This window comes from Chinchilla lanigera, unplaced genomic scaffold (genome assembly GCF_000276665.1).
Source record: "Chinchilla lanigera isolate Chin_1 unplaced genomic scaffold, ChiLan1.0 scaffold00100, whole genome shotgun sequence".
Lineage (NCBI taxonomy): Eukaryota > Metazoa > Chordata > Mammalia > Rodentia > Chinchillidae > Chinchilla > Chinchilla lanigera.
Window position 1 is genome coordinate 7,890,321 of NW_004955501.1, and position 27,199 is coordinate 7,917,519.

The following is a 27,199-nucleotide window of genomic DNA, read 5'->3' on the forward strand; positions in this document are numbered from 1 at the left end:
GCACTTTTTGCCGCTGAGCTAAATCCCCAGCCCCTGTAACTATATTTTATATTAAAAAAATCAATACAACATTAAATGACATCTTGCCCTGTCATATGGACCTAAATCATTGGTTTACTGATTCTCTAAACTATTTGTGATATTTTAATAATGCAAATATTTGTATGTTAACATCAATTCCATGACTGTTCAGTTACTAAAACCATCCAAAGAAAATGTTTAAAAACCAGGAAAGACACATGGTATATCCATAAAATATTGAATTACTTCCTAAATTCCTGAATCATGTCTGTAAAAGCTGAAGGTAAAGAAAAATTTACTCTGACTGTGGTGGGAAGCTAATTTTGACAGTTACTTATCAATATACTTGTTTCTCATTTATCTGTAAATTAAAATATGGTAAGTTTCTGTCTTTATCAAGAAATTAGAAATCTAACCCTCTATAATAAGAAGTCTTATCCTACTGAGCAGTTTGTATGCAGCTCTTTCCTGTACCCTTTTTTCTCTAGGGAAGAATCTCTATTTGTGATTCATCAGTTAAAACATGTTTAAAAGGTTTCAAAACCTTGGCTATTTTACTATAGCTGATTTGATTAATGAAACATTCTATTTTTAACTCATATTTTGCATCTTTATTTGAGCATCAATTGTGTGGAAGACACCATTCTAGACACTTGTTTTGAAAAGGAAATCTTAACAAGAATCCCTGCATATAAATACACTGTGAGTTACTCTGGTTGAAATAGAAGGTGTGTCTGTTTCTAGAGTGTGGAGATGGGTTTCAGTCTAGCAGGAATGAGGAATTCTGGGGGATGTTTGATCAAGCAAACAGCAGGATGAGACTGCTTTGGAAAAATCTCGTGACAGTGGTGTTTGGGGTTAACTGAAGCAGGGTAAGATAGACTTGGAAGACCAATAAGAAAAGTATTATAATCTTTCAGGTAAGAAGAAATGAACCTACAATGATAAAGAACAAATAGCAACCAAGAACAGAACAGAGACAAAGTGGAGAGGACATTTAAAGGGAGAGCATCACTGTGTGGGACATCAGGCCATGAAAGACTGGACAATATTTTCCAATATGAAAATTCACAGGGATGAGTATATCCCTTCCTCATGAAGCCCAGGAAAAGCTGCCCTACTTCTCTGTCCCTTTTCTGTTGTACTCAGAGCCACAGGCTTGCCCAATTCTCCAGACAGAAGTGAATATCATGGTAAGGACAAAAGAAGTTCATGTGCACAATACCTTCTGCCCCATATCTCCAGGGAATCCTCTTGGACCCTATAATTTTCATCAGATTACATAAATGAATCAATATGCCATGTCCTCAGTATGACCACAGCCTGGGATGCCAAAATCTCCCTGCAAACATATCAATTAATTTCAATTTCTCAAAAGTGAAAATTTATTGTAATGCATAGTAGGGAAGTGTTGGTATCAGGAAAAAAATGTTGTGGAATTCCAGGTGCAGGGGACCTATTCAGGGACCCTGAGCCCTGGAAATGTGTGTGGCTGGGTTTTCCTTACTCTTGATATGCCCCCACCATGCTAGACTGCATACAGAGGGCCTGTGAAGTTGGTAGTGAAAGATTTTACCAGGATCAGAAAAAAAAAAGACAAGAGTTTATTCAGATCAGCATACACTATCAGGGAGACAGCAGGCAGGTTTCTAAAAGAAGACCCTGGCCATTAGGGTGAGAGATTGGGGTTTTTATAAGGGTTTGAGGACATGGGGAAAGGGTCTAGGCAGCCAATCTAGATATCTCAGGAATGATTTTTCTCGTCACCTGGTTCCTACCAGTCTTTCAGGAACACCTGTATTACGTCTCAAGTTGTATACTCATGCTGCGGATTGACAAGGCCATTTACTCAGGTCTGGCAGAAGCCCTTTCAGTCTCAGATTAGGAGATCTACACACATAAACCTTCTGGGGGAAGATGGGTCAGGGCTTGTTGGGGAGTGTGCAGCTCTTATTTTATCCTATATTTATGTTTTTAGTCAGTGTTAGCACAGTTCCTCATGACCATCCTGTACGTGCTAGGCAGGGCTGGGTTAGCAGAGAAATTTTGTGCCATAAAACTTCAGTGAGCTCCACTCTGCAGCGATGGTGGGAAGCAGAGAAGGATGGCCGTCCAGAACTTGTGAAATCAGTGGCAGTCTCCTGCCGGTAAAAGTAGGTGCTGGCCCAAAGAACATGATAAGGAGTCTCCCAATAGCTAATAAATATATGGGGGGAAATGTTCATCTTCCTAAGTAACCAAGAGAAAAAAAAGAATTTGGCACAATAGGAGGTACCATTGTGTCAAGGGGAAAGTTTTAATACCCATTGTTATTATGGAAGCCCCAAAACAGGTACTGTCCTGCATATAAAAAATGAACCCATATATTGTTTGAATTTCTAAGGGCACAATCAAAATATAGTTTACAGCCTTCATTAAACATGTACATATTCTTTGACTGAGCTATGAAAATACTAGAAATTTCTGTATTAGTGGGCTGGGGATGCAGCTCAGTGGTGGACACTTGCCTAGCATCTATAAGGCTCTGGAGTCAATCCCTACCATAGAAAAAATATAGTTACAGTTTTGTCCAAAATTTTAGTTAGGTATAAGAATGTTCATTTCTGTGCTGAAAAACTAAAACCAAATTAAATCTCCAATAATAAGAATCTGGTTGAGTACTAAGGCATTCGTATTATATTTTGAAGTTATTAAAAACGACTTTGAGAGAAAAATGTAAGAAAGTAAAAAAATGTTTATGATACATTGCTAAGAGGGAAAAATGCACTGATTTTTTTCTATCTCCTCCATCTTTATCTCTGTCTCTATCTCTCTCTATCTCTACCTCTGTCTATATCTCTATATCTCTAAGATATAATGATAAATATCTCAAAATGATGCAACTATGAATAATTTTTCTTTTTATCTTCCTTTTCTATTTTTTATATTTGGTAAATTTTATTCCAACTTTTCTTTTCTTCCTTTCTTTCTGTTTTTCTGCATATTCATGTTTTTAAATTAGATTACAAAAAGCTACTGTTAGGTAATGAAGTAGCTGGACCATTTTTACAAACATTTTGACTAAATTTTGTGCATAGAAGTTGCAGTGAAGGAACGCTGGACACCAGGCACTGTCCATGGGGCACTGCAGTGAGTGAGGAGCTTGCTCTGGCCTTAATATTTGTGCCTTTTTAAGCCCCTGGCTCATTGTAGTTATCAGTGCCTCTTCATTTCTCCCTTCCTTGGTCCCTTTCTTCTTTTCAAACCTACAATACATTGTTATTAACTCTAGGTGCCATGATGCACCCTAGATGTCTTGAAGTAATTCCTCCTGTCTGAAGTTTCACACCCCTCCCCAGCCTCTGGGGGCTGTCATTACTCTGTGAGCTTGACTTGGGACATTTCATACACAAGAGAGATTACATGGTGCAGTGTTAGTCATTCTGTGCCCAGCTTGTTTCACTGCACATGATGTCCTACAAGTTTACCCACACTTTCACAGACAACAGCGTAGCCCTCTTTTCAAGGCACAGTAGTATTCCACTGTGTATGTATATCACATTTTCTCCCTCCATTTTGTGGGGAGGGGCTCAGCCAGGGCTGAGCTAGAGGTCAGCAAACTCCTTGGGACTAGAACAAGGCCAGTCCAGCAGGTGTCTGCCTTGGTGTTCCTCTCTGTAAACTATAGGACAGACAGCTCTGAGAATGTTTCACTTTGTGTTCTCAGCAAAACATTGAGACCTTGCACTTGACTCCGTTGTGTACATCCCCCCTTTTTACTGTGTGTAAATAGAGAGGCAGACCGTGCTGGGTTGCCGCTGCTGCTCTATCAGAGGTCAGGACCCACCCAGTCCCAACTTTCCCTTTAGTATATGTGTTGTTGTTTCTTAGTCTCCTCTCGCCCCCTCTCAGGACCCCGCTGGCTGTAAGAGTCATGGCACATTTGTCCACCGATGAGCACTTAGATTTGTTCTCTATCTTGGCTACTGTGAATAATGCTTACACTTGGTACATTTAAAAAAATATTTATATAATGCTTATGATAAATATGTTTTTTAAAAGGAATGAAATGTCTGTCCCTCTACTGTCTGTTTTAAGGGTGAAGATTTTGGTGCAGTCAGAACTACTAGGACAAAGTGTAATCCTGAAAAAGCAGCACCCTCTTTCCCAGTCCTACTCCTCAAGTTTTTCAAGAAAGGGAGAGAAATAGGCAGTTTTGTTTTTCAGCCAACAAAACTGAACTGGCTGCTCAAATACTAAAATGCCCCACTCTAATTCGCCCATTGTCATCTCTGCCTCACCCTTTTATTCTTGCTCACCTTAACAGACCAGCTTCAGAGTGAGAGCTTAGAGGCTAAGAGAAATGCCCTCACCTACTTGCTGAAAAACCTTCCATGCCCTAGTTGCTTGGGCTGAGGGTGTCAGCTTCCTTCTTCTTACCTCAGAGCTGAGCACTCAGTCAGGCAAGGTGAGGGTATAGAACCTCATACCTGCTTTCCACGCTGTCCAGGTGGCCCCACTGGACCTGGGTCTCCAGGAACTCCAGGTTCCCCCTAATAAACGAAGTAAGAAGAGTTTCAAAAAAAATCAAACCTGGCTCTTACAGCAGGAAGTCTGTCCACTGGGTAGGGGGATACAAGCTTCTCAGTGAGGGCTCAGGCCTCAACAGGGGCCATTGTATAGGGCACAAATAGCAATCTTTCCAAAGGAGAGAATAGAAGAGCACAGACAAGGGCTGAACTCAAATACTGCTTTCCCAGTGTTACAAAAAAGACCAACCTAGAAGGCAAAGAGTAGAAATGTCACTCCAGGGAAAGCTGATTAATTTGCTAATCTATGTGCCTATCCAAAAATTGCTTATTTTTCCATGCACAGCTAAGTTAGATAGAAATTATATGTAGTCAGAGAGGGATTGGACCCTCAAGGAATTCAGCACAAAAATATAAAGACACGGGAATTGTGGCTAAAGGTGAATCTGAAGACAGCCAGACCTCAATAGCCAGGCCTGTGAGAAAACTCCAATTTGAGATTATACTGTGATTAGCACCACCAGCAGGCCCAGACAGGCATCAGATGCACAGGGGGGTGACCAGAACATCTGGACCCATATTCCCCTGCCTTTCCACGAATGTCTTTGATCTTTCCATAAACCCTTGCTACATGGCTAATTTGCCTATTGGATCAATATTAGCTAAGCAGCTATACTAGTAATCCTATAAGTTGATTGTCATTTGACCCACACTGCGATTTTGCTGTGTAAATCACCCCTGACAAAGGGCCTCGGTGGCTGTCCACTTGGAACCCTTCTTGGAAATCCAGGAGTTATTCTTCTTATTTCCAATAAAACTTTCCTAGCTTCCTCCTTTGGTTTGTAACTTCATTCCCCTATGTTGTGAGACCATGAACCTGGCACATCTGACATCTAACAGATTGGGAATTTTAGTATTCCTGCATCATTTTCATGAGAAATAAACTATTGAACATGATAGATATAGTCCTGCCCCCGTCAAGTACAGTCTAGTTTAGAAAGATAAATAACTATTCAAGAAATTATAGTAGTGTGTGATAAAGCTTGCAGTGCTGTGGGAGCAAAGGCAAGGGGGCGGGGTCCAAATCAGATTTGTGAGCCTGGGGAGCCAGTTCAACCCTAAGAGAAAAGACAAACTCCTTTAGTATTAAAAGAATGATTTGTGTTTTCTTCCAAGGCAGAGAGTGTTGTGGTTTATATCCCAGTGCCTCATGTATTCATTCAGAGGTAGGGCTTTGGAAGGTTATCAGATCATGGGGACATTATCTTCCTCAGTGGACTAATGCATCGGTGCGCTCACACCTGCATATGCTGTTGGGATGGGGCCTGACGGCAGACAGGGCACTGGGGCAACGACCTGGAAGCTTGCGCTCCTGTCACTGTTCTTCCTTCTTTCTCTATTCTTTGCTTCCTGGGGCGAGCGTCTGTCTTCCATCATCTCTCCTACCGTGCTATTCCTACCTTAGAGCCAGCTAACCATGGGCTGGACCCACGGAAACCGGGAGTCAAATAAACCTCTCCTCCAAGTACTTTGTCTGCACTCATACTGATATAAGCAGGTTTTGCTAAAAAACTTTGTGACTCTCCTCTTGAGCCTATAAATGCTTAATAAGTAACTAAAAGTAGAACAAAACTTGATCTTTATTTTGTAAAACTCTGGGTCAAGTCCTTTTTAGTTGTACAGATAGGCGTACTAGTCATATAGGGAGTGTTAGTCTAAAAGCTGGCAAAATGGGATTTATTAGACCTAAACTTACCCCCGCACCACATTACCCATCAAGACTGAGAACACTAGGACTAGAAGTTTACAGGGACATTTCTCTACACCAAGGGTCACCTTTGATTCCTGCAGAGCAAAGCACCTACCTCGTGAGAAGTGAACTGTCACTCAGGTCACGAGGCTTCCTCCTGAGCTAGGGACTAAAATCATGATTGACCAAACCCTAGCCCACCATAGCACCCCATGAAATGGGTCCCGTGTCTTCATTAATTGGCCAGTCTGAGGCTCTTCATCAGAGTGTATCCCCTCCAGCTGCCCAAGCTGGAGTCCTTTCCCTATTTTCTCTCATTTCCTCTTACATAGGGCCCAGCTTGATATTTGTCAGCTCCTCAGGCTAAAGTCTTTTACTATTTTCTCTTATTTTTTTATTTAAAACCTTTGCCTATGAATCATATTATTGCTTTAGTTTTCAGTTCCATTGTCACTGAAGCAAGGATCCACACTAGCCAGCAACAAAAGAAAGGAATAGGGAAGCTGACGCCTAAAGGATGTTGTGTGAGCCAGGGAAGGAGCTGGGGAAGCTGAATATGATCCAGGTGGAGGGAAGGCACTGGCAGAGGCAGGCCAAGCTGCGGGGTTGGGGCATGGGCTGAGAAGACTTAGAGTTAAACAGTGCAGAGAGCAAAGGGCCTGGAAGCTATTCCTCCACCCCTTCAGCACTGGTGATGTATAACTGACAACTAAAATTGTGCGGGTTTAACACATTCCTGCTGGCTTATACCACAACTGATACATGTGTGGAATGTTCTACCAGTTAAGACTGTCCCATGCTGCTCGATTGGACAGTCAGGCATGTACCACCGGTGATTCAGATCTACCCAGTAGGAAGACATACGAATTACAGCCCCATAATGAATATGTTAAGGTATGCAATATGATACATATACATCTTGTGACATAGTTAACATAGCTATTGCTTCAACTTAACATACTTGTTTGTGTGTGCTCTATGGGGAGAATATTTAAGATCTACTTTCTTAACAAAATATCAAGTGTATAATAAAGTATTATGAACTATAGTCACCATGCTACACATATTAGTGCCCCAGAACTTATTCATCTTATTACTACCTTAAGGTTTGAAGGTTTTCCCAAGGGCCAAGGTGAAAAGCAAATGTCTCCATAGTTTGCTGGGCTCAATGTAAAAGGAAAACTTAGATCTTTTGCTCAGACGTTATGAGTTTCAAGACCTTGGCAGCATAGAATTGAACCAAGCAGAGGCCCTTCTCTGCAACTATGCAGACCCCAGGGCCCCAGAAACCTGGGCCCTGAAAGGGTTTCTGTAGGGGAGTCAGATTCTTGATGGGTCCCATAGTTTGCTCTCTGACAGTATCCAACAGCACAGCCTCAGATGTGTGGGCTGAGTTAGACAGATAGCTGTGCACACAAACAAATCTGAGTTCTGTCATCCCCTGCCATACCCAACTCAGCTACCAAGCACATTCCTGAATTTAGTAATTGGGGAATGCAAGAGCATAATTTCATGATGAGTGAGATCACCATTGCTCCTAGGAAAATAGCGGGGGAGCTTTCTTTCTGGAAAGGTAAGCAGTTAGAAATTCTTAGTTCAGTGAAAGGAAAGATATTACTGGAATGCTCATGGTGTGCTGATGGTGATGAGGATTTAGCATGAAAATCAGGGAGAAGACACAGGTACTTTTGGTCTCAGTATTTGAAATCAACATTACCTTTCTCCCCATAGGTCCAGTTCTTCCAATGCTCCCTTTAAGTCCCACTATCCCAGAAGAACCCTGAAAAACAAAATAGGGGCTGATGCAAAAGTTAACGCTGCAAGCCAGCATGGTGGCCCACATCTGTAATACCAGCACTCTGAGAGGCTGAGGCAAGAGGATTGCAAGTTCAAGATCAGCCTAGGCAACTTAGCAACTTAGTGTGATCCTGTCTCAAAATCAAGCATAAAATGTGGCTGGGGATGTAGCTCTGTGTGCAGATTCTGGGTTCCATCCCCAGTAATATTAATAACTAATTAATTAATGAAAATAAAATGAACATGCCACAGCACTTTTTAGAAAACACATGGGGAATATTTCACTTTTCTTCATCTCATTCCCAACAGCCCCTTAATGCCTCTTTGAGGAGAGAGCTGTGGCCACCCAGAGGAGTGAGTTGTCTGGCTGAGTCAGGGGATTCAGGCTTCAGCCCTGGCTATGAGACCAAAGCTTGCAGCTGCCTGGCCAGTCTACATGGGGCTCCCCTCCTGTTGTTTCCAAATGCGGGGAACTTGTTGCAAAACGCTGATTCCATTAGAGTGAAACACTATGCTGCTGTCAGCTTTGCACACAGCACCACAGACACGTCCATGTGGCCATGCAGGTTTTAGTTTTTTCCCAACGTAAAAACGGGTGAAAGAATCTTCCATGCATCCACAAGGAGGACCACTGGGCAAACCCAGGCATTCTCTGCCCTCTGAAATGAGAAAAGTACTGAAAATGTTTCACACAAATCCCTCACCATCCAATTCCCATTACTCTCTCGGGAAACAGATTCAGACGATGACCTCAAGAGACATATTTAGAACTCAAATAGATTCGAGTGGTAAGGGGTCTTTGTGCAGTCAGTTCCATGTATCTGTGGCCAATGGCAATACATGTGCAGGGCACAAGTAATTTTTACAAGTTACAAAGTAGAACGGTGTCCCAGGTTTCAGAGGAAATGGTCAGGATTCAGTTTATGTGTTTTCTTCCAAAGTTTCTTTAAGCTGATGAAGTGGGTCTGTGCCTTTAGAGTAAAATCCCAGTGATGGACAAAGGGGAGAACTTCAGCCAGGTATAAGACCAATGAGCTAGGCTAAGGTCTGACCTGCACTAATCCAGAAAAGTATTATTTCTGTGTCAATAATGTAAAATAAATTATATTTGAATGTATTTTTCAACAAGGGGAAAGTAAAGATTGGGAGCCACTGACACTAAGGTCACTATGTCACTCACCTGAGGTCCTTTGTGCCCCTGGTTTCCTTTTTCTCTTTTTCTGCCAGGATTTCCACTCAACCCCTTGAGTGGTAATGAAGGGAATAAAAGGCAATGATGTCAATGAAACTTCCTTCCTCGTTAGTGCTTTTGACCCTCCCACTCCCAGGGGAAAAGCAGTGATTCAATACTGCACACAGCCTCCTAACTCTGAAATTCACCTACATTAGTTGAGTAACTAAGGGCAGAGCCAGACTCAGTGTACAGACCTTCCTAAGGAATCCCATGCCTGGACTTAAGACCCTCATCCTTCTCCTATAGAAAGAAGTAACAATAGACCAACAAAGAAAAGTAAAGCCCATAGAAAAAGCAAGATACAGACAATAGTCAAATGATTCCCTAGAAAGATGGTTACCTAGGTCAAAGTGCTTATCAATGCATGAAACAGAAAGCAAAGTTGTTTTAAGACAGCACCAATTGTAACACAACAGCCACTGTTAATTCCTGTTATTTTGTTCCTAAACCCTGTATCATTTGTATTGTTTTGCTTTATTTTGTTTTTCTCTATGTTGTTGATATTTTGCTATTCTTTTTTTATTACTCTGTTTAAAAGAAAAAAAAAAGAAAAAAGAAAGTGCCAAAGAATATTTTAGCAGCAAACTCCTGCCAGAAGAATCAAAGTGTATCTTTCTACCATATTTGCCATGTAATATATGCATAGTTCTCATATAGCTCTTTTACATTCTAGAAGGGAAAACTCAAGGGAATCCTCCTCACCACCAAAGCACCGGCTATGAAGTGGCCACTGCTCCCCAGAAGCCACTGAGTAAGCCTTGATTCATGGCCCAGGATTCCACTGAGTATCTGAAGTAGCTGTTACCCCACTTCTACTTGCCCAAACCTGTGAACAGACCTAGGTTGTTTCTATGGTTACTCAATCCAGAAAACATGGAGTTTATGGCTTTATTCAGGGCCTCAGAACCATTCAAGAGAATCTCAAATTCTAGTTTAGTACTAATGATCTGGAACATTCTAGAAGAAAAAAGAATTCCCAGGAAATCTTAGAATAGATGCATCTATACAGACCCCTTCAGACAAGTCTAGAGTTAAAGTGAGCTTCATATAGTGTGGGCTCCATAAAGTGACTAAATACCTATGTGTAATAAAGCCATTGTCTAGGGATGACCACACCTTTGCTCTGGCATGGAAGAGAGCAGGAGAGTTGCTCTAACTTCTGGTCCTCGGGCACTCATGATGTGGCCATGAACACAATGGAAATGGCTCACAGAAGTCTCTATCAGTAGTATTACCAAGGTGGTGTTCCCTGTGACCTTAGGTGCACTGGATGTGAGTTTCTAGCTCTTGACTAACTTTCCTTGTGGGAGTCTATGTACAGGACCTTAGTTTCAGAAGACCAATTTGCTGGTGCTAATGTTAATTACTAATATATATATAATATTATAATATGAATCGTTCAGTATTCCTGACATCCAGATATGATGCCAGGTGACAAAAGAGCACACCTCTCCTCTGGAAAGGTGTATTAGTGAGCTGTGAATGTTGGCGCAGTTTGACGGAACAAAATCACATGCCTGCCCATGATGAGAAATGCAGAATGTGGTGTGGGGGTTGTAGACTAAGAATCTGTTATTGATATTTACTCAAAGGTACTTGTCTTCCCATCAGAATACTTTCACATTATTTACCAATAGTTTGAGAATAATCCCACACTCCTGTGGGCCTTGTAATCCTTTAGCTCCCAGTGCACCTTGAGGTCCAGGATTTCCCGGTTTCCCCTGATGAATAAAATTTTTAGTGTTAAGGTTTTCCCCACAGTTTCCACAAAGCTCTTCTCTTTGTAGTACTTACAAAGGACCTAGGTACTACTTTGCCAGACTTGTGGCTCAATCCCTACTTGGCCTAGCATTTTACTCTTCCAGACTGTCTAAGTTGAAGGAATAGATACAAACTTTTTTCCTACTCTCAGAAAACTTTTCTCTCTTGCATACTAAGTCCCACACAGAAGAAAGTCAGTCTGATGCGGGGCATTCCACTGTGCACATTTATTCATCTACAGTGTGTCTGTGAAGGAGCTTTGCTTTAGATCAGATCCCCTGTTTCCGCAAGTTGATTTGATAGTGACTTTATTTCTCATCAGTCAGCGGGGAACACATTCGGTGATAGACACTTCCTGTAACATCCTTGTCAAAGGCTCCCAGCACCATTCACACAGGAAAAATCCTCTTGGTCCTCTGTGCCACAGAGGACAGGAAGTAAAGGTCACTTACCAAAGCTCCCTGGGGCCCTCTTGGGCCTTCCATTCCCTGGAAGAGAAAGGGCAAAGTGTCAGTGCTTCTCCAGGAAGGGCTCTCTGAGGTAAGTCAGCCTCTTTCATCCCTTGATTGACACAAGTAATGAGCAGCTCACATGGAAAGGGTCCCTGCCCGGTGCTTTTCATAGACAAGTTTTCACATTGGGCACTTAATTTCATTGACATTTGGAGTCTGATTGCAAACCAATCTAAAAGTCCTGACAGACCCAACTCCAGTCTGACAGTCTCTAACAATTACCCAGGAGGCTGTTTGAAGACTCAAATTATCCTGAAGAAACTGTCTTCTATAGAAAACTCAGGAACCACTCTCTGCTAAGCAGTGGCTTTCCCCAGGAGGACAACAGTAGCACCTCCATCTCTCTCTGATATGGACTCCTGTTTGTGTCTCAGGGGCGAGCAAAATTTCTAGATACCGTGCCCCATGTGGGCTCATGGAGCTTGTCCCTGTGGAATTCTACAGGACAGAAATAGCTGGTGGTCTGCTCCACCATGCAGTGATCCAGGGCTACCACTGGGTTCATCAGGGAAGAGCCAGGCTGACCCTGCCAGCCCCCACCTGTCTATGCCCTTCCAAAAGCCAATTTCTGTTGTCACTCATGACCTCTACCCAATCATCTTTATTGTACCCTCTTCTTTCACAGGGCAGCCAGCCAAGATGATCATGCAGGGTCCAGACCCTCACTTCTTTTTTCCTAAACAATAGCAACAAGATCTGTACCTCATACCACTCCCTGCCTTCCCTCTGAGGAAGCTGGGACACATTCTGAACCACTGACTCACTGTGATAAACAACTATGATTACTTTAGGTACAAAATGAATACTTAAAACAATATGTTCATCCATTTGTAACATGAAAATTATTTTCAGAACTGCTGCTCTCTTTCAACTGTCCATCTCCTGAAATTCCTGAGCAAAGTGCAGCTCCACAAGATGGTTAAACTTTCTCCATTGAGGTTCTGCCCCTTGGTTCATGTTGCATTTAAAATGCAAATACTATTTGGAAGAATTTTCCCCTACCATTTTCTCAGCGGCTTGTACTGTATATGACTTAGTCAAGGCTCTTGACATGAGAAAGTAGAGAAGAAATAGAAAGCAAAGGTTGTGGCTGCTATTTCCATGCTTTTACAAATCTGTTCTATTAAAAAGCACAGATAAAACAGTGTTTATTCTTTGTTACAGACAGCATGGCCCAATTTGGCCTGATTAGAAATATAACCTCAGCATTCAGGTACCTTTGCACTCAGCCCTACTCTTTATGGTCTAGGTGGTATAATAAACCTTATCCAAAGTGGCTGGGAGCCTAGAATCTGAAGTAATAACCTAAGTTTAAATCCTCATTCTGCCACTTATTAACTATTGTGAACTTGGTCAGCATGTTGCCTGTTTCCTTGATTCTCCAATCTATAAAATGGATACAATACTAGTATCTACCTCACAGGTATGTTATGAGGCTTGAACAAATTAATATATGAAAGTGATTTGCTCAGGATCTGGCACAAAACAGATACTATAGAAGCATAAATATCATTTGTAAGGATTCTTTATGTATAGCAGGCAAAATACAAAGGGTTTCAACATAGTTTCAACTGTGGTTTTTCAATAGGTAGACCCATCATTTTGGCAAAAATGATACAATTAACATACACAAATTGAAATTCTGTCACACAGGAGGCAGTGTCTTGGGTTGAGCTGTATCTTTGGAATTTGTCATCCAGTTAAGCAGCTCTGACCATCAGAGAAAATTCTCTCTTTCAGTGGAAAGTTAGGGGAGAGGGTAGGAAAGCTTAGTGTTGTTTTGTATCAGTGCTGCCTTGCTTAAATCAGAAGAAAAGAAGTTACAAAGGAGCTCAGTTGAGAGTGAGTCAAAGATTGGGGGGCAGAAGGCTACAAGCCTCGTGTCAGCAAGTAACTTGGAAGTCACTGACTAGTGTGTCCAATGTAACCCCTACCCTACCCCTGGCATCTCTTTTAAAAGGTTCCCAATTAAAGTGTCTGTTTTAAAGCTATTTCAAACTAAAAGTTGTGTTCCCTTAAACCAACAAGACATATTTATCTTTAAAAATTTTAACATTCAGTTCATCCTGCTGCCTCAGTTGAGCATTTTAGTTCTCATGAGTGAAACAGAGGGCAAAGTCCCAAGAAGTGTTAGCAGAAGCACTTGGAAGCTGTACCCATTGGACTGTAGATGCTTTTCCTGCAGAATCTGGGATTCAAGATAAACAAAGGCAAGAAGAATTGGGATAGCATTTCTACTATCTACCCCAGCAAGAAGACAGCTGGCCATGGCCTTCATTTGATGAGAAGATTGCAAATTTGTCATAGAAAAGAAAACCACGAATCTTCAGTTCCCTCCTGGAAAAAACTCAGGGCCAAATCTAGGACTTTATACATTATTCTCTTTTTTTATGGCCCATCCTGAGCACATGGTAGACCAGTTTCTAACATTATGAATATCTCTAGCTTCAGGAGTCCACAAAGGAAAATGTGATTTCTTGATTGTTCCTTAAAAATATGAAGAAACTCAATGTTCCTGTTCTGACTGTGATAGAACTAATATCACATGGAATGTTATAAAGTTACTCCAGGACCCCTGAGGTTGACAGAATTTTGGTCCATGCAGGAAGAATGTATTTGAGATTCCTCTTTCCCTTTGGTGAGATGTAAAGAGAAAGACAATTTGGTGTTTACCCAGTGAGCTATATTCTTATGTAGCTCACAGATACTAAACTACTACAGGAGGGTATTTATGCTATAGTCTTCAAAGCCCATTCAAAAGCATTTGGAAGGTAGACAGAGCAATGGAGACTGTATCACAGTGGTTCCCAACTGGGGGTGATTTTTCCTCCACTTCCACTCTCACAGATATTTGGCAGTATCTGAATACGTTTTTGGATGTCACAAATGGGCTAAGAGGATGTGTGATGCTACTGACATCCAGTGGGTAGAGATCAGGAATGCAGCCAAACATCTTGTAAGACCCAAAAAAGTACTATCTGGTCCCAAATGTCAGCAATGATAAGACTTAGAAACCCTGCAAATATATTGGCCTGGATCAGCTGTCCCTGCAGCAATAAATAATCTGAATGCCTCTGTATTGCCTGCAAGCGATAGTGAGGGCAAGAAAATAGCTGCAGAGGTACTTACCCTTCTTCCTCTGGAGCTGGGACTGCCTTGTGTCCCCTTCTGCCCAGTTCTACCCTAGAAACACAAATTCCCCTGAGATAGTAAGCTAACGAGTGTAGGTAAATTAGAAAAGCATCAGTATCAAACAGAAACGTCATTAAAACAGCAGAGCAAAGGTCCCATGCTAGAACCATTCTTTACATTAGCACTTTGGCTGGGCATCATCAAAGAAAGCAAGGTACTGCATCATGCACTGTTTCCCAAACAATATCACTTCAAGAAACAATTTTTCTTGCAGAAGTGTAGTCTACTACAGGCAAAACTTCTTTTAAGATAATTAGTCTTTCTTAAACATAGGTGCTTGTTCTATTACAGAAGGTTATATATTTCACTAAATTTACCTAGCTCAATAATGGGATTAATCAACCTATATAGCTAAAGTAAAAATGAATACTTGTCTTCCTTGTTCTCCTTTGGAGCCCTTTTGTCCTTTGATGTTACTGTTTCGTCCTGGATTACCCGAAAAGAAGATTTTTAAGGTGTTTTAGAATCCAGAAGTAGCTCCTAAAAGACAAGTATTTTAGAATCCAGAAATAGCTTCTTTTGCAAAATGATACAATGTTCAAGTACCAAGGTAATTAAGTTATGGGATGAAAAGTATGATAAAATTCTCCAATTTGAAATTCAGGATTTTTGAAAAAGTTAAAGCAATATTTCATCAAGTTTGAGGGAGATTTAGTAATGAATGGAGATTTATAGGAGGTCTTGCTACATGGTAAGTTTCCCTAGACAGGCAGCTTCACCGGTCCACTAGTTCAAACATTATTGGGCCCTTCCCTTCCAAGTACAGTGAAATTTCTGTAATTGACTCAACAAATAGGGAATCTCTAGGTTTTAAAGATTAGAAGTCCAGCAAACAAAATTATGGAAAATTGTCCCCCAACAAACTTGAAAGTCTCAACAAGCCTTAAGGAGTCATAAGATGGAACTTTAACACCCAGTCCTCAACCTTTAAAATAATCGGCCCAATCAGATCAGACACAGACAGAACTTTTTCCTGACTATGTCTCACTGCCACCCCACTGCCAAGGCGAAAATTTGCCTGCAGGTTAGCAGGAGGTGCAAAGGGAAGCGAGCCAGGAACAGTGAGCAGTGGTAACTTATGGGATCTCCTGGGAAGCCCTTTCCTCCATCTCTGCCGGGGGCGCCTCTGGAACCTGGGTGGCCCTGAAAAAAATAAAATGAACTTCTATATTAGCCTCCAAGAGGCTTCTATGATGGTGTTACATGTCAAGTACTCTGTGTGTGTGTGTGTGTGTGTGTGTGTGTGTGCGCGTGCGTGTATCTGCACATTTGTGTAGGGCAGAAATAATCAGATAAAATGCTCCACATACTTTTATCTCAGCCAGGTTCCCTTAGACTTCTCAAGTTTAATTTTAAGGCTATGGTCAGGACATTGGATGTGAGGGTGAGAACCTGGAAAATGTCTCTGGTCCAGTGTATAGCAGTCCACTAGGACTCTCTGCAGTGATTAAAAGGCTGTACATCTACCCTGTCTGTTACAACAGCCATAATGTGGCTACTGAGCACTTGAAAGATGGCTACTGCAACCGAAGACTGGGATTCTTGCTATAATTCACTTAAATTTACATAACCACACGTGGCTAGTGGCTACTGTATGAACATCCTTGCCAGTCTAACAATTTCTGATGTCTATAGTTAAATTTCTACAGGAACCCTCTACAGGGATGTTCCATAGTCACCTCAGTCCAACTGTTCCTGACTAAACCCTCCCAAGCCAGGACCCTGGTGGGCAATTTGACTGACTCCGTTTCCTGCTGGTCCCATTAGCTTGGTGTGGAAGCCTTATTACCCACGGGATGGGGTGAGCCTAGAGAGCCTTCTAGGGTAAAGAATGCAAGGAGACACTCACTTTGCATGACCCAGAGATCAAGTGCCTCTGTGGTACCCCAGATGCCTCATGTTCCCCACCCTGGCAAGGCCCCTGTGATAGCGCATGCTCAGTCTCACTGCTGTGGCTCTGCTGGAAGGCTTCATCCTTCCTTGCCTCGACCACTATACCTCTCCTCCTTCCTTGTACCCATGTCATCTCCAAACTCTCCATACTACTGCCAAGTAATCTTTCTAAGATGCAAATTTCATTATTAAATCTGTCAAAAGTTCCTATGACCTGATGGGTAAAAGCCAAACTCCACCCCATGGCTCCTTGTGCTGCTCTGATCTCTTCCTGCCAGCTCTTGAGCCTCATCTTCCTCTCCCTGTATTCATATTCTCCTTCCAGCAGAACACCTCCTGGAGCCTTGTGTTTGCTCACAAGTTCCCTCTGTCTGGAATGCCCTCCACCTACATCTTTGCTTTGCTACTTGCTGTGCAACTTGCTGTGCATCTTCAGTTCAAGGATCATTGCCCCAAGAAGACTTCCTGGACACTTTCCTCCTCTAGGCTGAGGTAGCTGCCCCTCTCTGGACCCTCATGTCTTCTGATCATACTATCGGTAAGCTTGTCTCCCTAATCACACAATGGGGAGACTGTGTAGTCCTGGAGTTCTGGAGAACAAAGACTGTAGTCCATCTCCGATCCTTTATCACATAACTCAGTGTCTAGCACATAACAGACCCTGAAGAATATTTGATAAATAAGTCCATCAGTCAAAAGTAGAGCTTCTTGGAATCAAATAGGCATATATTAATGCATATTGAGATGAATTTTTAAAAAAAGTTACTGTGATTTGCTACACTAACACCACAAAATTATTTTCTTTTGCTTTTAATTTTTTTTCTGATGGTATAAAGACAACACAGGCTAATGCATTCATCCGCGGACTTCTGCAAAACATGATCATGGGAGGACCTTGCATAGTTTGAATTTTTCTAGCTGGAAATTCTTGAAAATTATACAGTTACCAGCTTACCCTAAATAGGAATGTGGCATCTATTCATTGGTAATAGGTCTTTGTTATGTTATTATGTCAGCTGTCAGTTTATCCCCAGTAACCACTTACACGCAATTAAGATCATCTCTGTCATCAAATTGTCCTTCTTTGCTGAAGTGTTACCTGAGATCCTGGATCACCTTTTTCTCCTTTTTTCCCAGGAAATCCATGTAATCCCTAAAAGAAGATAAGAAAATTCCTATCTAAAAAAAAAAAAAAAATCAACCTCATGATGGCTTTATAACTTGAAGAAAAATGGCTTACCTCCTCTCCATCAGTTCCATCCACCCCACTGTCGCCTGGTTCTCCCTGAGAGGTGAAAACCAGCCATCAGGTAAAGAAAGGTCTCTGCTATACACTTATTGAGAAGCTAATCCCAGTAGGGGTCAAAATTAATGGAGAAGAAACTACAGTATCTTATATGTGGAAAGTCCTTTGGCTCCCTGCAAAAGAGGAAATATCTGTCATTAATGTGTCAAGGACAGGAGTGTTGATCTGCAGGCTGCAGCAGGAAGAAGCTACCTCTCTAAAAAGATTACTGTGTGTCTCTTTAGTTGTTTCTAGCTACCCATCTACAAAAGAGTTATAAATGGGATTTAATTAATGCTCAAGACTCCTTGAGATTATTAAGAAGCAGAATTAATATGCAGACAATAGAACTAATAGATGTAACTGGGGAAAGAGAAGGGTTATACAAGAGAAAACAAGACAGGGAAGGATTGGCGGAGATGGGGGAGAATATTACAGGGAAATGAAAGTAACATTTCCAACATAGCCTACCTTACCTTTTGACCCCGCTGCCCTGAACATCCTGTAATCCCTGTCTCCTTGGGGTACAGTTTCTCCTCTTCTTCCCTAAGAAAAGGGATGCAAACACATATTCAAAGTGAATCTTTTGTCAGAAGCTGTCAGAAGTTTGCTTTTAGAGTACTGAGCAATGACAAATAAGAATGCCAGGCTTTAGGCCAAGCAAATCCTCTGTAAACCTGTTCATTTAAATCTCTCTCCCCCTCCATTATACATTTTCCTGGTCAGACTCCAGGGCTTCCTTACAGACCTGAGGTCACACGTGATTGCAAGATGGGCTCAGGTATTTCACTCTCTCATCAGACAGTGTAGCCAGAGGTTCACAAATCATTTCATTAGCCACATTCCTAAGTACCCCAGGAATCCCTGTGTTGGTTCTGATAAGATGTCAGTGCTCAGGGAACTGATGCAGCGTTGGAAGAGTTGGCACTGCCGGCCCACAGAACCAAGTCTGTGCCAAGGGCCTGGAGCTGAGCAGAGACAGCTGATGGAACAAGGGCACAAAGGAAGCAGTGCCAGCCCTGATGGGGAGGGACATTAGATTAGAAATCCCAAAGTCAGATCAGCCATGCTGATTTCCTCAGGGTCAGTGATGTGACTCCCACCAACCTTGCTTCTCCAAGAAAAGACTTAAATACAGGTGAGTGCTAGAGTAAAATGAATCTTTAGAGAAGAAATGCATGCTCCTTAAGGGCAGAGACTCTAGGTGTCTCTGTCACTACCACATTGCAAGCTTGTCCTGGCTCAAGTCTGGGTACACAATAGACGCTCCCAGTTTGCAGCATGAATAAGTCATGCTGCAATTAGCAATGCACTTGACTCTTTCCTTCCTGAGAGAGAGATAAGTGATTTTCCTTTTCCCTGCTTTGCTTTCTTTATTCTGAGGATTATTTTCTGTCTTACCCAAGGCCGCAGGTTGTTATGTGTACCTAACTAAGCCTTACAACTTTCAGTTGCCTGGATTTTTGGCCAGCTGTGGGCCTTCAGCCAGGCAGATGGGTAACACTATTCCCAGCATCCAACGTGTTCCCACACTGACTTGACCCTCCTTTGAGGGTACCAGGTGAGTGAATTTTGCAAATGAGGTCAGCTTTAGGGTCCTAGAGGAATGTGTAAGCATTTACAGCTGAGGAAACTAAGGTCAAGAAGTTAAGTCTCTTGTTCAAAATCTCCTATGTAGATCAACTGATGGCAGTCTAATTCCAGAGTCTGGCTTCTGTATTTGATAAACTTGCTACCCATATGAGGAGCTGGCCTTGATGGCATAGGACATAGGTCTAGTCAAGAAGCTTCTTGAAATCACCCCACCCCGGGGGCTGGGGATTTAGCTCAGCGGCAAAGCGCCTGCCTGGCAAGCGCAAGGTCGTGAGTTCGATTCCCGGTACCGGAGAAAAACAAAACAAAACAAAACAAAACAAAACAAAACAAAAAAAAAGAAATCACCCCACCCCAAATGGAGCCAAACAAGTGGCTCCCTTCCTGCAAATTCCACTCATAATTTGGTTGTGAACTAAGGAAGAGTTCTGGTTTTAGGATCAAGGATTGAGATCCCTGAACCTCTGTGTGGTCATGGAGCCATGCCTAGGGGAGACCTTGCCCAGTGGAAGGATGGATGCTCCAGCTTTGGCCTATGGCCTTATACTAAGCACTGGGTTTCAGTCTAAAGACAGCTTCCTAGCAGGTAGCCTGATGCATCCTGCTTGGGGTTGAAAGGAGGATGTTCAGCTTCCCACCCCTGACACATGCATGCCAGACCACATAGGTGAACCTGTGCCCTCCCCCAACCCAACTTACATTTACTGAAGGGCTCATAATTCAGACAAGAAAAAAGGAAAACAAAAGCAATGCTTTTCCCTACAACACTATAAAATAAACATATAAACAGAACTCCATCTGCCACTTTTGTATGAACATAAAGCTTTTCCCAAAAAAGAAAATCAGGAAAATCAGGGGGAGGGGGAGTCACAAAATGTACAGGGTCTCCGTCTTCTCCCCTGTGTCCTCTGCTGCCTTTCTGACCTGAAGAACCCTGGAAGGAAAGAGAAAAGTGTGTGTTAGCTGCCAGATTCACAACGTTCTGAGGCATGCTATTCAATTTCCTCCCTTCAACGTGCTTGCAGTTTTGGAGGTACAGCTGTTACTTTAGGAAGAGTCTGACAACATCAGAAGCTGGGTTTGTTCTTTCACTCATCTCTTAAGCCCCTCTGCAGGTGACCCTTTAGATGCCAGAACAAGGCTGACCCTGGGGCCCTACCCTGCGGGTGTGAGCCACAAGGCCACTCCTGTGCCCAAAGGGCTTGCAGGTAGGACAGCTGTGACTGCCATAACTTTTTAGCAGGAAAGCTGATCACAGCTGCAAAGAGATCATCTTATTTTCCTGTGCTTTTTTTGAGAGCTCAAGGAAGAACAAGCACAACAAGAAGATGGGATATATTTAACTTACCATCATCTCTCCCTCTGCCACAGTTTAATTGCTTTGTGGCAAAGATTTTATTTAAGGTTTACTTTCCCCACCCTCCAACACAGACCGCAACTGTCTACTCAGTATATCAGGGAGGCCATGCACCTAGGACATAATTCTACTGTTGACTTAACAGAGGTGAGTCTACTAAACCAAATAGCACAACACAGGAAAAAGTCCAATGTAAATTATCCTTCCACAAGGATAGATGATGAGGATATCATGAGCAAGTATTATAGTTTATCTTTTTGAAAAGAGTCCTTTTCTTGGGATGTTGAAAAATTCATTTGAAAAGTACATAAATGCATACAATGTAAAAGTACATATCATTATAAAGTACATTTTACTCAGTAATTTTATAATTATTGTATGTAAAATCTGTGTGCCCATCACCCAGGTCAAGAATTACAACATTATCCTAGGCACATGCTCCCACAATCACAATCTACTCAGTTCCTACCACTGCCACCCCATCTGCAGGACAGCACTCCAGAAATTTATATTTTCTTTCCTCCTTAAAGGACTTTACCACTTGAGTATTTGTTCCTACACACTATAGCTTAATTTTACCTCTTTTCAAGCTCTGCATAAACGAAATCCACATGTATTCTGTATTTTGCTTTTTTTAGGTCAATTACTGTGTTGGTGGAATGTATATATGTATAGCTATAGTTAATTCTTTTGATTGAAATAAAGTATTTCATTCTATGATGTATTTATTAATTGTTGGTGTATAATTGATCTTTTAAAATTTGTTGTTTTAGAAGCCTATGATTTTCTGCAGTTCACTCTCATTTCACTGCTGATGAAGCATAACTATTTCCACTATTCCTAACACCTTTCAAACTGTCTACAGCAAATATAAATGTGTGAATTGCAAAACGAAGAAGGATACATATGAGAAAAGAGAGTTATTTTTAATAGCAGTATCAAAAGTGAGACCTTCTGGATTGCCTCCTATACCATAAAAGTCGTGTGAAATGCCTAGTGCAGTTACATTAGTACGGACTGAAGATTGCAAATTCAACCAATTGGTCTCAGTCCCACCCACCCCGGGGCAAGGCACACTAAAGGAAATAGCATTGTAACCGAATAGCACCTTGAAACCTTGCAATCCCTGGGTTCCGTGAGGTCCCAGGACCCCTTGGCATTTGCAAAATGTACAGCAACAAGTCCTCTCTGCAATGTTTCCCTGAAAAAAGCACAGCTGAGTGAGTAACAACTGTCAGAAATTTTATTACATGAGAATCAGATTCATACAAATCATAATCCCCCACCTGCAAGCCCATCTTTTGTTTTTGGGTAACAGGCTACAAAGAAGAAGAGGTGCTTGTTGACTCAATACAACAGAGAAAGTAGTACACCCCCATTCCAAAAGAAGTGGCCTTCATTTATAGAAAGGGCACCAAGCACATAAATGGTCACACGTCAAGTTTGCCTGAGACTTTTTGGTCCTAGTTAATGATATCCTAAAACAGGAATTTCTATAGCATACACTGTTAGGAGCTGTTTAATTAAACCAGGACTGGCTTGTCCTTTGTTACCTATTCATTCACTTAGTGAGATGACAATGGATTAAAGGATGTGCAGAAAACCCCAAAATACTATATTCTGGTGTTTCACAATTTTTATCTGCTATGACCATACTCTTAATACAGTGGTACATCCAAAGGCAGTGTTTGGGGCCGGGGAGATAGCTCAGTGGCACAATGCCTTGCTTGGCAAGTACAAGGTCCTGAGTTCAATTCCTGGCACCAAAAACAAACAAACAAAAAAATGAAAACAAAGGCAGTGTTTGGAGATACTAAGAGTTCAACTTAGTCCTCATGGCATTTGGAATAACTGGATTTTTGAAAAAAAAAACTCACCAGGTACTTTGACAGCATGCTGCCTAGCTCTGTCATTGCAATGGTCAAGTGAGTCCTATAATCAAATCCTTTTCCAAATTCAAAGCTGGAAAACTCATCCTGAGCAGCTGTGCTGAGAGCTACCACCAGCAGAGCATCAAGTCCTGTTAAAATAGGAGTAAAACTAGGAGTAAATATAGGAGGAAAAATAGGAGTAAAAATAGGAATAAAACTCAAGGGCTTGTACAAGAAAAAGTTCTACTTGGTGAACATTATTCAGAGAATAGAAACAGAGAGAAAGAAACACAAGAGAAAGCAAGAGTGCCACCATATGAAGAACTCAGTGCAGATATACCTACATTTGTGGATATGCACTGAGCTCTGCTTTCTGTCTTTAGTATGATATCCCTTGTACCAGAGTTGACTCACCTAAGATGTGGGTGCTGGGCTTTCTTGTGTCCATACCACTGATAGTCCCATGCACAAAGAAGGGGAATGATATAACCCCATGCTTATTGCAAGCATGTCCACATGCATTTGAGGCTGGAGAAAACCATGGGGTAAGCACTTGCCCAGAGCATTTGCAGCATTTGGGGGATGTCTATGGGACAGAACAAGGAACTCTTGCAAATTACCAACAACATCCCTTGTAAGTGACCAAAGGGTCCCAAAATCAAGAACGCCTGGGTAAGGCTAAAGGCTTGTTCAGCATATTCCATGTTTTGCTGTTTACATATTCAGTGTAATACCTGCTTCTCTCAGCCTGTCTGATTGATTTTCAAGCATTGTGATGCTTTCATCCTGGAGACCATCTGAAAAGATCAGCAGCACCTAGAGCAAGAGGAAAGCAACAAACAGGATGATGTAAAGGCTAGAGATGCACCTGGGGAAGGAGGAACTAATCAAAGAATAAGGAGTGGAGAGAGAGAAAGTGACAAGGCTACCTGTCCCTGGGATGCAGATCTGTCCTCAAATGTGTCCCACAGGGACTGCAAGAACTGTGCATTCAGATGAGTTGGGCCACGGATGGAAACTTGCAGCAAGCAGTCAAACACTGCCTTCTGGTAGATTAGGAACTTGGCAGGGAACTCTCCATCACTGTTCACCCTAAAGGCCAGGCTCACCTGGGCCCCAGCACCTCCCCCACAGCTCACGCTCCTGGTGGAAGTGACATCCTGTAAAATGCCTGGGAGGGACGATTCCAAGTGGGGGTGGCCCTGGAACAAAGGCTGACCTTGAAGGTGAGTGGAAATGTTGAACCCGACCACTACATCCACAAAGCAACCTGGAAACCAAGGGAAACAAGGCCAGTTTAATGAGCAAACAGGTGTAAGGAGAGCAAGCAGGAGGGGCAGGCAGGAAGGGCAGGGAAAAGGAGCACTGTTATCCCCCAGAGCTGAGTGTAGAGGGTCTCAGGTACCCAAAAGTGTTCAAAAAGGAAGGTACTGGCTGCTCTCTCAACATGTAACACAGGTATTTCCTCTGTCCCCTTTCAAATATTACAAGTTGAAATTGAAACCATAGTTTAGTCTCATTCTTAGTGGCTGTGTATATGCACATTTTTTCTTCTGTTAATGACATTCTGATGCATATAATCATAACATAGGAAATATTTGAATTGTTCTGCAGATCATTTACTCTTCAGGGGCCGCAAATGCAAATAGGTGTGGAGGCTGACTGGGTAATGCAGATGAGAACCTGAGAACAATGGCTCACCGGATCTGTTGCTCAGCTCCAGCAGAGACAGCCAGGTGGGAAATAGGGTCCAATATTCTCAAAAAGAAGCCTGAAATCTACACTCTCAAAATGTGAAATCTCAAGTTCGTTAGAACTGATGATTAAATTGGCAGGCTGTCAGCTCTGAACAGAGTCCACAGCACACTCAAACTGCTGTTGGTTCCCGTTGATGCTGTCTAGCTCTTCATTTTCCAGGTGAGGGGACAGCTATTCATGGAGGCTGTGCTGCTGCTGTTCCAGAATTAGAACTTTGGCTTTTTGTCCCCAGGCCCAGGGCTCTGTTCTGTCAGTTGCCTCCACGTGAGCACCCAAATAAGACATAAAAGCTCTGGAGCACTTGCAAGACTGATATATTTTGTGACAGAACAGCTTCCATGAGAACACTTCTAGAAACAGAAGCACTCCAAGGACTCCTGTGTTGTGCAGATTTTATGAAGTGTGCACTGTCTCCTGACATGTTGTCCTCCCAGATCCCAGACCCTTGATGACGGAACCTGAGTCCCCCACGGCTACTGTCAGCTGGACCTAAACTGCGCCTTCATTGTCAATTGCTCTCCAGTTCACTGTCCTCACAGCCAGCCCACTTGCTTCACCCACAGGAGCACCTGGCCTTGATAGCCATTTATATTTAGGCCTCTGGATTCAAAAATCTCTAAGAACAATTTAAAGCTTTACTACATTATGATGGTATGAGGATGATCATTAAAGGAAGAAAAACACACTGTATACAAACATCTATATGTATCACATACAAGTCCCTTACAGATGGGTTTTAGAAGCTAAAATTAGAAAAGTTTCAACCAAATGTTCATTTTCTTTACTTCCTCCTGGATGCAGAGTATTGTCCTAGGACTTGCAGAAATGATAACGGTAGAAATAGGAGGCTGATCTGCAGTACTAAATGGAACATAAACATTAGACTGCAGAGGGGACAGAGTGACTGGAGGACACAGTCCAGCCCCCTCTCTCCCCTGTACTCTCTCCTTGTCTTTGAGGGAGGTTGGCTGATCCCAAACTTATTGGAGGAAGAGAGGTCTCTTCTCATTGAACATGCTTCTGAATGTATATTCTGCTGGAGCTGGTCCCTAAAACACCCCAAGAAAAATGGGAGGTTGCAAGTGAAGAAAACAACACAAAGAGCACTCACTGGTTTTCCCACAGCTCTGGCAGATTTCACGAACCATTCTTTTTTCACATCCACATTCCTTAATCTATTAAAGTCTTGCAAAGTGATTATTTTTTCAGAATTGCTGGATATCGGCAGAAGCTGTTCTTTATTAACATCGCCAATGCCCAAAACCAGGATACAAATTCCAAGGTCTTTTAGGGCTTTTACTGCATCTATCACATTATAGGCAGGATGCTCAGATATGATAATCACCCAAATCTGAGGAACACCAGCATTTTTTCTCCCACCAGTGGGTGGATCAAACATATGGAGCACATGTTTAAGGCCTTAGTGAATTTGCGGAAACCCATTGGTTTTGGCAACAGTTTGAATTTTTGACTTCCACTGGGTTGTAGTCAGAGAATTTTTCAACTCAATAATTTCCTGGTAGCAGCTTCCATATTGAGCCATCCCAATTTGCATGTGAGGCTGAAGTTTAAAATTATCAGTTAAATCTGACAAGAAAGTCATCATGGCAACAAACTCTGAATCTGATACCAAGTCAGACCCATCACAAAGGAATACCACATCAACTTCCTGAAGGTCACAGGCTGCAACAGGAAAAAAAGAATAAATTATTCCCGTGAATCAGTCTAAATTTTTTCTTTAATATTTAAACTATTTTACTAAATATTTAAATTGCTTCACATTAGTAGCAAATTGAGAGAAGTTAACAAAAGAGAGAATCCCTGATTGGTCTTCAAAAGAAGGAAAAATAGCAGGAAGAGAATGATAATGGAGGATTTTAAAATTGTAATTATTTGCATGATTACTTAGAAATGACACTGCAAGCTACTCAGAGAAAAAGTATAAAGTGTGAATAGATTGAATACATCATTAAAAGGTAATTAATTACACAGGCTGGAGGTCTCTTTATACTCAGATTGGAATATTCACTCAAGTCAAGGTATGATACTACTGTAAAACTATTAGTACTCCTATTGTTATTAATGTTTCCCATTGCCTATGTACTGAGTGTTGCTAAAATGCTTTTAGAATACAACAATATAGTTAATATATAAATTCACCTTATGAGGAATTATGCTAATTTTCTAGATATAGAAATGGAAATCAGAGGTTAGGTAACTTGCCTAAGAACACAAAATTGTCATGGACTGGAGCTAGTATGTGGACTTCTACATCCTTTTTACCCTTTAGCATAACACTGGATTTTAAAGACAAAAGCCTATCTATTTCAACCATAAAACTCTCCACTTGAGTCTGGCATAAAACTTATGCCTGGTGGCTGCACTGAGACCATGAGGCAAACGGAGCAGCATAAGTAGTGGTTAAATGAGGTGAGATGACTATGATCCTAGAAAGAGCTTCCTGTGGACAGGAAAAGGCAACAGGGTGACATTCAGAGAAGGACTGTGTCTGAAACTTTCCTGTGTCAGCTCATCAATGCCTAAGGTGGTAGGAGGAGAACTTTGAGATCTTGCTCAATTAACCCAATGTTTTTTAGATGAGAAAACTGGTTTGCTGAGTAAAGAAAGATTTAGCCTCTGTCACCCAGGTAACAGGAAGTCAAGATT

At 41.9% G+C, this 27,199-nt stretch overlaps 1 protein-coding gene across 1 annotated transcript in view; it reads right to left on the bottom strand.

The window, feature by feature from the left end:
- LOC102020821 (collagen alpha-5(VI) chain) overlaps positions 1-27,199 on the bottom strand; it is a gene marked incomplete at its 5' end in the record, with an annotated part of 109,068 nt that overhangs the window by 73,679 nt on the left and 8,190 nt on the right. Inside the window, 22 exon segments of the mRNA XM_013505730.1 lie at positions 1,247-1,282; positions 4,491-4,553; positions 7,997-8,059; positions 9,257-9,311; positions 10,967-11,031; positions 11,524-11,559; positions 14,713-14,766; positions 15,146-15,213; positions 15,858-15,918; positions 17,768-17,821; positions 17,909-17,960; positions 18,068-18,087; positions 18,430-18,466; positions 18,468-18,499; positions 20,427-20,480; positions 22,012-22,104; positions 22,781-22,923; positions 23,509-23,590; positions 23,704-24,044; positions 25,644-25,688; positions 25,691-26,215; positions 27,049-27,052. Of these exon segments, the coding sequence (XP_013361184.1) occupies positions 1,247-1,282; positions 4,491-4,553; positions 7,997-8,059; positions 9,257-9,311; positions 10,967-11,031; positions 11,524-11,559; positions 14,713-14,766; positions 15,146-15,213; positions 15,858-15,918; positions 17,768-17,821; positions 17,909-17,960; positions 18,068-18,087; positions 18,430-18,466; positions 18,468-18,499; positions 20,427-20,480; positions 22,012-22,104; positions 22,781-22,923; positions 23,509-23,590; positions 23,704-24,044; positions 25,644-25,688; positions 25,691-26,215; positions 27,049-27,052 (1,983 nt within the window).